Source organism: Musa acuminata, unplaced genomic scaffold, assembly GCF_036884655.1.
Source record: "Musa acuminata AAA Group cultivar baxijiao unplaced genomic scaffold, Cavendish_Baxijiao_AAA HiC_scaffold_519, whole genome shotgun sequence".
Taxonomy (NCBI): domain Eukaryota; kingdom Viridiplantae; phylum Streptophyta; class Magnoliopsida; order Zingiberales; family Musaceae; genus Musa; species Musa acuminata.
The window spans coordinates 25,625-35,947 of record NW_027020764.1 but is presented as its reverse complement, the minus strand read 5'-3'; the positions used below and the strand labels follow the sequence as shown (position 1 = coordinate 35,947).

Below are 10,323 nucleotides of genomic sequence, written 5' to 3'. Positions count from 1 at the left end.
CGGCATCCCTTTTGGTGAGCCAATCTGAACTGAAGTCCAGATATTAAGCTTATTTCTGTTCATTGTAGAATGTCACTTAAGAAATTGTCAAGTAGGTTGTTTTGTTTCTTGGTGGTCGATGCATCTGTGCATTTGATTAATGTTTCAGTTGTTTTGGAGAGAAGAAAAACTCTTGTTTTCTCTTGACTGGGATTTATTTCTTGGTCTCTAAACTGACAAGGAATTACATGTTGATCACAGATAACATACTGATATTTTCATAAATGAGTTTTGCATAGATAAGAAGTGTTTGTCCCTGTAAGTATAGCAAATACTTTAGCTTATTGTTCTTCATTATTTGGTACCAACTACCAACAATCATCATAGATCATAGTTTTGGTATGAAACAACCGATCTCTCTCTCTCTCTCTCTCTCTCTCTCTCTCTCTCTCTCTGTATTTGGGTCTGTTGCACGTTCTGTGGAGTCCAATGTTACTTCTGTATAGCTTATTCAGCTTTCTTTAATAAGATAGCTTCTTTAATTTTTATGACAATCCAAAGCAAGATATATTGTACTGGATAGTTTTTTGTTTCTATTTATCAAGGTGATGTTGCTTTTCTGGTGAGGATTGCTGTTACTTGTAAGGTAGTCCTGCTGTTTGGTTGTTGCAGTTTGTCCTAGGGGAACCATGATACATGAAATTCTTGTGTATGAGAAAAGGCAATTTGTTACTTAGATCTGTTATTGTTTACACAAATCCATATTTTGCAACCCTTGTAATCATGATAACTTCCTTCTGATGGGCTTAGATTATGGCCTCTTTTCTATGGAGAAAAAATTCATTATTTACTGTTCAGTTTAACATTTTAAGTAAATTAATTAAAAGAACCTGAGTATCGGTATTGTGATGGATGTGAAGAACACAAGCTACATCCTTTCTGATGAGTATAATATTTCCTGTTATAGGTGGATTTTTATTTGCTGGAGGGCTGCTAGGCTTTATTTTCTCTAGAAATGCCACGGCCATGATACATGGTGGTGCTATTTTGGTGCTAAGTGTACTTAGCCTAAAAGTTTGGAGGACTGGAAGATCCAGCTTACCATTTATACTGGGTCAAGCAGGTATGAACCGCAGTTTCTTTATTACAAAATGAATACCTTTATGCTTAGCCTTTCAAGTAATCTTGTTGTGGTTCAGTATAAAGAAAAAATTCCTATAGTTTAATGTCAGCGAGGATTTTTCTATGACTGAATGTTTCAAAATGCACATTTAGGACATTATTAGCATTACCAACATTGAGTTTTACATTTATAATTAATCTACCCTCGGAGGTGGGTGACCAATTCTCGCGCATAGAGGATCGGGCATCTAGCGCTCACACGTAATACTATGTGTACATATATATTTTCATACAATACATATGTTAATTTATAATTTAAAAACTTATATAAATTCTGTCTTTTGTTTTTTAGCCTTCTCTGCTGCGTTTCTCTGGAAGCTTATGCAGGCATACACATTGGTAAGTACCTTATTTGGTTTCGCATTCACTAGCATATAGTCCCAATTACTATGCAGTAATGACTTAATTGGCTTCTTATTGATGCAGTCAAAGAAACTCTTTCCCACAGGATTTTATATCTTCTTGAGGTATTTATCTCCACTCATAAACTATTTGGGACTTGACTTCTCAGAATCTACTGATGCCTGGCCACATTTCTACCACTGGCAGTGCTGCAATGATATGCTTTTATTCGTATGTGTTGATCTCCGGCGGAAACCCACCACCGAAGAAGTTGGCAGCAGCTCCCCAGTCATAAGCCATGAGAATTTGTACAAAAAAACACTCTATGAGCATGGTAAGATAACCCGATTTACGAGACATTATATTAGTTAAAAAGTTTTGATGAATTTGTACAAAAGATTCATTATATAAACTGATAGTGAAATTATGGAAAGTTTTGATGAAAGCTGGAATATGAATTGTTGACTATCGTCCTTACAATTAATTATTTGCATGATGCAGTGTCTTCATTTAAATTAATAGCTTGGTTTGGAATAGTGGAATGATCTTTTTTTCACTGAGATGCCTACAAATCGGAGCATTCAATTTGCAGTCCTAAATTTCAATGATGATGATCCTTGTTATGTAAATCGCAATTACATTGTTCCAGATGCATAACTTGTGTTTCCAATTGCAATCAAGTTCAGGTAATGATTCTATACGCCAGCAACTGAGATCTAAACGATCACAGGCTACGATCTAAACAATGGTGAAAAGATGTTAAGAGAGCCTTTCCTCCATCCAACATCCGTCTCTCTGGAACCAGTTCATGATGATGGGGATATGTTGAAGCCGCACACGGTCGTCCTCGGTCTGTCCCCCTCCATGCAGCTTCTCCACCAGCTCAATTGGCATGCCCTCGAGTTCCAGCTTCTGCAAGCCACCGAGGTACTCTATGCCAACCGGAATCGTCTTCAACTTGCCACACCTTACCAGTCTCAGCTCACGCAGGCTCTCGAGGGCGTTCTCTTCTACTTCCATGCGGCTGAGGTGGATCATATCACACAGCCCCAAAGACTTGAGCCTCCGGAGCCAACCGGCACGGAAGCACAGCTCGGTCCCGTCGTATGCTTGCATGAGAAAGAGGGACACCAGGTTGGGCAACTCCATGAGCGAAGACAGCGAGTCCTCCTTGAGTCTCGACATCTTTAGGACCAAATGAGTGAGAGCTCTGAGAGAGTCAGGCCACCGAGACGTCATCCCCTTCTCCAGCATCCCGTACAAGCTCAGCTTCCGCAGCTGCGGCGGAGGAGTGAGGTTGTTTAGCAGCAAGGTGTCGTCTTTGTGCCTCGCCATCACCACCAGGCGAACAAGGCGATCCATATTGGATATGGACGCCGAGAGCAACTTGCTGTGGATGGTTCTCACGCCTCTGATGTCCAAGCTCTTCATCTGCGTCAGACTCCGCAGATGCCGGACCGTCGTCTCGTCCTCCACTACTACGGCCTTCAGAGTCTGCAGCTTCTGCAGCTTGCCCATCCCGCCCGGAACGACGACTCCGCCGCCGAGAATGGTGTATCTTGAAGTCTGACGGTGGAACTTCTTCACCATCAGATGCCGCAGCCTCTCCAGCCTTGTGACTCCGCTGGGGAGCTCCTCGACGTGGGTGTAGACCGCATCCAAGGTTTCAAGCTTCCGAAGGCTTCCCAGTGTTTTGGGCAGGTGCCTGACATTGGTGCGCCGTATGCTCAGGTATCGCAGGTTGAAGAGGTGGCCTATCTCGTCCGGCAAGCTCTCCAATGGAGCGGCGCGGAGATCCAAGACTCTTATCAGCCGACACTTGGAGAGCAGCGAGGTGGAAGCCGGTGAGAACGCAAGGAAGGACCGAAGCAGCGGCATCTTCTCGCTCAGCCTCTCATCTTCACCCTGCACGAGGGAGAGTCGCCGGATCCGATCGCTTAAATCTTCCGGCTTGCCGTCGTACGCCTCGGCGAAGTGCTCGTCTCTGGATCTGGCCACGATGAGCTCCCTGACGAGGTCATGAACTCGGCAGAAGCGCACCCTTCCGGACTCGTTTGTGTGGGTGACTTGGAGCAGGCAGCGGCCGACCAGTTGGTTGAGGTAGTCCTCGGCCACCTCCTCCATCGACCTCTGACGCCGCTCCTTCACGAACCCTTCCGCCACCCAGAGCCTGATCAACCGATTTCTTCCGATGAGGTAACCCTCCGGGAAGAGGCTGCAGTGTAAGAGGCAGTTCCTGAGGTGGTACGGTAGATGCCTGATGCTTAGGCTCAGGATTCTGGAGACTCTATGGAGCCCTGTGTGTTCGGTGGTAGACCATGTCAGGCCGTCGTGCATGCTCTTCCATGTCGACTCCGCCCTGTCCCTGTGGGACAACAGGATGCCGATGGCGACGATGGCGAGGGGGAGGCCTTCGCACTTGTCCACGATTCTTCTGGCCCAGTGCTCCAGCGCCGGGGGGCACACGCTTCCTTCCCCCCTCGGAAACGCCTTCTTGCAGAAGAGAGACCACGCCATCTCCTCCGGCAGAGGGTCCACTGTCATGACCCGGCTGCCACCCGCCACCGAAGCCACTTCCTGCATCCTCGTGGTGATGATGACTCTGCTCCGGCAGTTGTTGGCGAGCAGCGCGTAGCTGATGTCCGTCCAGATGCTGACCTGCCACACATCGTCCAGCACAATCAGGTACCTCTGGCGGTCCAGATGCGCGCGGAGTGCTTCCACCAGCCTCCTGTACTCCATCGAATCGAAGTCGTCGGCGGTCTCTTCCATCCTCTCCTGCAGCAGCGCCCTCAGGATCTTCCGCAGCAGGTCATCGATGTTGTAGTTTTGGGACACAATGACCCACGCGCGGCAGCTGAAGTGGCTGAGGATTGCTCTGTCTCTGTAAACTCTGGTCACGAGGGTGGTCTTCCCGACGCCGCCCATGCCGAAGACGGCGACTGCGGTGCGCCGGGGCTCCTCGTCCGTCAGCAACCCGATAAGCCTATCCTTGTGGTCGTCGATCCCCACAAGTTCGTCTTCCTCGACGAAGTGTGCTGATTCCGCTAAATGGTAGCCCGGCTGGGGGTCGTCGGGCAGCTCCGCCAACTTCTGTGGGATTCTGATGACAGGCAACTCTCCGATTCCTGATAGCTGAGCAAGGCTAACTTCCTTGGCCTCCAGTCTCCTGGCGATTTCGCGCAAAGCAGTGGCCTTGGCGTCGTTGGAGAGGCCACGGACGAAGGCTCCCAAGCTGCCCCAGCTGCTACCGGCGACGACGTAGGTGTACTCGTCGACGATGTCCTCGATGTCGTAGGCCACATCTTGAACCTGCTTGGCCCAGGAGATAAAGACCAGCTCATGTTCGCCTCTGTACGTGTTCATGGACTTGAGGAACTCCTGCATCACCTCGAGCTCGCTCTTGATCCGGATCATCCCTTCGTGAACGTTCTGCTGAGGCCTGGCGAGGCCGCCGGGAGGTCGGACTGCTGCAGTGGCCACAGCATCGGTCATCTTCTCGATCAAGCTGAAGACTACAACCTCTGCCATCTTATCTCAAGATCTTCCTCTATCGGAGAAACTGCTACTGTACAAGGCCAGATCAAAGGCCAGAGTTCATCTACCCACCATTTGGCCTCTATAGAGTTGATATTGTTTTCGGAGCATTTAGCTCCAAGATTTCTCCATCTCTCTGACAACGAAAGAAAATTCCTGTTAGGCCAAACTCAGCACGAACGGTAAGGGACGAAGAAGAAGAAGTCAAATTTTCTATGCTTTCCTTGATCCTTCACACAGATTCCATCTTGAACCAGCTCATGTCTCATTCGGTGGTGTGGTGTCGGCAGTCGAAACAAGGGACAGGCATTGCTTTCATCTGTCCTCGGAAGAAAGCATATGATAGGTGACAAAGAGGACTATCATTGGCTACCCGCAAAGATCTCTCTATCCACACTTGTTTCTTAGTAAGAAAGCGTGGCATAGGTGACACAGAGTACTACCATTGGCTACCGGTAAAGATCTCTCTATCCACACCTATTGTTTCTAGTAAGAGTCAACACAAGACTCCGAGGCTTTTGATGCGGATGGATTGTAAGGCTTCGAAGAATCAAGGCCGCATGAAGCGGCCGTTTTGGGTCACCTTCTGCGACCTGGACTTGTTCTTAGGGCAGGGCAGTTTCATTGCAGAAAACAGAGACCGGCATGCTCTACTTGCTCAGACCGTTTGGAAGAAGACGAGAGGAAAAGCTGAAATAGAAGATGAACTCCCACCTACGGTCCCAACTTAGTTGGCTGCTGTACTATTATTTCTCATGAACTAATAATACCATTTATGATGTCCTAACTTTATTAGATAAACGACTCATTAATTTTATTGGGTTTAATCTACTAAGTTTTTTTTTTTTCCTTATCTCCTCTCTTACTAAGATTATATATATATAAATAAATAAATATAAAATCAAACTCTACACTTTTGGAGTTTGTCTCCCTAACATTGGAAGTCTTTTAGCAATTAAAATCTAAAAATATGTGTACAATTTCTCTTGCATAAACTTCTAACAAAAACGTAATATAATTTAGTCTGTGTCATGGAAATCCATAGGAATCTTGAAAACAGGAAAAGAAAGAATCCATTGCATCACACAAAAGCAACAAAACAACTGAGAGGGACAACCACATACCAGAAAAGCCTCGAAGAAGGTCCCATCTTGTTCTGCTCGAACGCCTACTGCGAACTCCGAAGCAGACAAAAGAGGCAGAAAGTGTCTGCTGGAGAAAGATGAGAGCTCGTTGTTCTGCTCGAACACGAACTGCGAACTCCGAAGCGGACAAGAAGAGGCAGAAAGTGCCTTGTTGGAGAAAGAAGAGCTCTGTCTGTGCCTTGTTGGAGCCGTAGGCTTTGTATTTAAAGCGTGGGACGTGGTCTCAGAGAAGAAGAAGAGTCTCAGATTGCACGCAAGCAAGGAAGACTTGAAAGGTCCTCGGATCCGAGTGTATGGCAAATGGGCCTCCGCTCGGTCAAAATTATATGTTGACCACCAACTAAACATTGTAGCATCCATCTTATCCCTCTCTTAAACCAATTTTATTTCAACAAAATCCATGTTGTCTTCAATTTTTTTAAGCTTAGGCCACTGAAGTTTTGGATTCATGAGGATACACAAAAACGATAACCATGAGTCATAATACCTCAATTATTTGATATCAAATGCTTAAATTATTGGTCCAAATCCAATAAATGAAAACCTAAATCAGTCTGATCGTAGTAAATCAAATCTTCCTAAGTAGGTCATATGTGAAGAATAACATATCAAATATGACGTCGTCAAAGTGGTGATACATGATTGACAGATCGATCATAAAAAACCATGAGAATCATACGTGATGAATCGGTGATAATAAATCTTGAGACGTGTATTCACCACGAGGTGATATGTGACCGAACGAATGATCATCAGAAACTATGCCTAATACGGTCAACCTTTGCGAGTATCGGATTCGATGATCGTCACGCTAAGTCTGCACGTTTCCCTCATAAAGTTGATGACTCTAGATATAACCATCCTCAAAGTCATCTAGTTCGATCAAATCGAGCTCAAAACTAATTAGATCATCGAATAGGCATTTGTCGAGAACACCCCTAACCTAATTTTGTAAGTTCGATACTCTACGAACAATGATGTGAACTGAGACTAATAAAAAACGAACCTTAGTTAGATTCGGATTGTCATTCTTACTTGGACGATCAAACTCTATACTAACAGTACGATTAGAACCTACAACTCAATATCATTTCACACAAAAGCATAAATTATAGTAACTAAAACCATGTCCTACTTGATTAGCTAGAAATTTTTATATATAAGAAAACCATCTGTCAACTACATAAGTGGGCTTAAGCTTCTTTGCAGATAATATATAAAAAAAATAATGATAGATTACCTTGTCTAGTGATTAATTGATCTCTATATCAATTGCAGCCTAATATTCTCCAGCCTAGCTTCTTTGCAGATAATTCTACATCCCAACAGTGCTCATCCACAACAGTCAACCTCCATTTATGATTCAACTCATGCAGATGACACCCACCATCAGCAATTTTTCTGCAGGATATTGAGGGACGCCGCAAAGTCTTTTGATTGGAAAATGACTCCAAGAAGCTTCTGAGAAAAATCCAAAAACCAAAAAATCCTTTTGGTCCAAATAAGCTGCCCACCTTGGACTGCAATGCCAGTCTTCACCCACATTTTTTGCATTCAATAAATGAGATGAATTAAAATTCCAGGATGGTGATTAAGGATGGTGCCTGGAATATTCATTAAAATATTAATTTATATAAAGATCGAAGTTGTGTGAAATGTTCGATCAGATTTCTCTCATGCTCAAGTTAGGACTAAGATGAAAAGTGAAATCATGGGTAAATAATATAAAATATATATATATATATTATTTATTGGATTCATCACTATTATAATGCTTATGTGGTTGCCACATTATCTGGGCCCACTTCTCATGCTGATTGGACAATCACATGATAAGCTACTGTTTCATGTAAACTTCTCCCCTGTCTACAGGAAAATATCTCCTTCCTCATGCAAATTACCTAGGTTTCATTTCTAACACTATCCACTTGAGCATCACATGAATTGATCCTTTAGGTGGATATTGTAGCTTAAGAAATTTTCCCTTCATTAAACAGCATAAAGAGAGTTTTTATATGAAACAAATCATAAATATTAGAGCTTTGGAATTTATGCAAATATATACAAGAGATTTACTCATAATTTATAATTTATTTTCACATCAAGAATAATTTAATTATTCTTTATGAATATTGTAAAGGAACACAATTGTGTTATATTATTGATTATCTTAAACATTCATTTAATACCAACATTAATCACCATCATATTTTTAGCATTATCTAATAAGGCAATCATCTGGGCATAGTTGACATCATGTAATCAACCTATGTCTTGTTATTATTGGATATAGTTGTAAATATTTTTTTTGTTTTTCACTCTTTCTAATATTTTTGTTCACTTTGTTCTCCTTTAAAAAATAATTTTTATTAAAGAAAAAAAGAAAGAGGTCTTGCCACTGATGCTGCTCTCATGAGCTTCAGAGAATGGTCATGGTTCATCATGGTTCTACTGATACATACAAGAACCCTTCTGACTTCATCATCATTTGGATGATCAACTGGCACAAGCTTAAAACCAGTCCATGATCATTTCGGCCAGACTGCTTGTCCATGATCAAAGGCACTTTGGTAAACAGTCTCAAGGTCATCAAACTTAGGGTAGACAAACATGTATCCTTCTGAAATCTCAGCATTTCCAAGTCTGATGACACAACACAAGCATTGTGCTAAGACAATCCCAGAGCATATACAAAACCTAACTATAAATTGTTGAACCCTAATGTTAGTTCTGATATCAACAAGAATACAAAATTACTAATAGTTGATGGAGGTGATAAAAGAAGGTGAAGAAATGGACCAATTTGGAAAGGAGGGCTCAAGTCATGAATGCATTAACATCAAATTGGCTTCGGCATCATTGGCTTTGCTTGCAACAGTTGCTTTTAGTAGCTTGTTGACAATGGACACAATTAGCAACTCACAGTCTTGCATGTGAATCAAGAAATCAAGAAACCAAATAAGTGAAGATGGTAGCTGAACACACACAACAATCATTTCTATCAAAACCAAACTTCCAAGTTACAACTTTCAGAAAAAAGAATGATTCCCGATGCATGCAGAATATTTTCACATCAGTCACTTCCTCTAAGACTCCATTCTGTAGTGTATGACATAAATCTCTAAATGACGAGATATGTGCAGACATGGCAGGATAGCAACATCCTAAACATTCCTAATCCCTCTATTGTTCATACTGTTATCATTACGGGTAATGTGTGGAGTTCAAGCGAGAAGAAGAACCTGTGATGATTCCTTCTTTCTTCATGCATTGCAGCTCTTGCTGTACACGGCGGAGAGCGGCTGGCGGAGGGCGGAGGACGGAACTCCAGAAGCACTCCGCGCCGCCGTCGGGATCCCCGTCGGACGGATCCTCGGGGAGGCAGAAGGGCTCCGGGGCAGCGGGGTAGAGCCGGTCGCCGGGGACCCCGATGGCGGCAGAGCAGCCGTCAACGAGGGAGGAGAAGAAGACTTCGCGGAGGTCCCACTCGTCGGGGGGCTCCGGCACCAGCAGGCGCTCCCCCTTCTGCCACGGGAACTCGAAAAGCCCCGGCGGGCGGGACACGTCCATGCGGCGGCTCTCCCCCGTCTCGCCCCGCTTCCCCTTCTTCTTCTCCAGCTCCGCCGATGCTTCCGCGATGGGCCCTCCCTCCCTGGGCTCCTCTCTGTCTCTCTTCTCGGCGTCTCGATCCATGAATCGCGCCTGGGCAATGGCCGGTTGTACGAGAGACGCGAGGCGAGGGGAGGAAGATGTGTCTGTATGCGTGGAGCAGACGACAGACGAATGGGGAAAGCTACTTGAAGCATGTCTCGCACGCTACGCGAACCACGGAAACGGCCTCAACGACTCACGACGCGCTCTCGCCTTTCCCTTCTCCGTTTGTTTTATTTTTATTGGCTTTTTTCTTTTTTTTTCTATTTACTCTTTAATTTTTATACCCAAGAATTAATCATCTGATCCGTGAGATCAAATCCGCACCGTCGATGTTAGGCTCCGTCATAACCCGAAGAGCATTCTGCAGACAATCCTATCGTTCTGGTCAAACAAATGTGATCGCTGGTCAACTGAAGTCCCTCCGGACTCTGCTCCTAAGTTGCCATTCAACTCTGTTCATGCTGACAATAGCAATTCTCATCCA

At 44.3% G+C, this 10,323-nt stretch overlaps 2 protein-coding genes across 3 annotated transcripts; one reads left to right on the top strand and one right to left on the bottom strand.

Moving 5' to 3' along the window:
* Window positions 1–472: 472 nt before the first annotated feature.
* On the top strand, window positions 473–5,275 carry LOC135661137 (protein FATTY ACID EXPORT 1, chloroplastic-like). Of its 2 annotated transcripts, XM_065176473.1 has the most exons (5): window positions 473–1,102; window positions 1,454–1,500; window positions 1,588–1,628; window positions 1,711–1,837; window positions 2,190–5,275. In XM_065176473.1, exons 1-4 carry the CDS (start codon window positions 922–924, stop codon window positions 1,796–1,798), a joined length of 357 nt encoding a protein of 118 aa, XP_065032545.1. In that variant the 5' UTR covers window positions 473–921; the 3' UTR covers window positions 1,799–1,837; window positions 2,190–5,275. The 2 variants fall into 2 exon arrangements, with proteins under 2 accessions (XP_065032545.1, XP_065032544.1); XM_065176472.1 differs by having other exon boundaries at window positions 478–1,102; window positions 1,711–5,275.
* On the bottom strand, window positions 2,091–6,345 carry LOC103997755 (disease resistance protein RPM1-like). The gene is made up of 2 exons (XM_009419073.3): window positions 6,165–6,345; window positions 2,091–5,176 (listed from the first exon to the last, which is right to left on the bottom strand). Exon 2 carries the CDS (start codon window positions 5,032–5,034, stop codon window positions 2,263–2,265), a length of 2,772 nt encoding a protein of 923 aa, XP_009417348.2. The 5' UTR covers window positions 5,035–5,176; window positions 6,165–6,345; the 3' UTR covers window positions 2,091–2,262.
* Window positions 6,346–10,323: the final 3,978 nt, after the last annotated feature.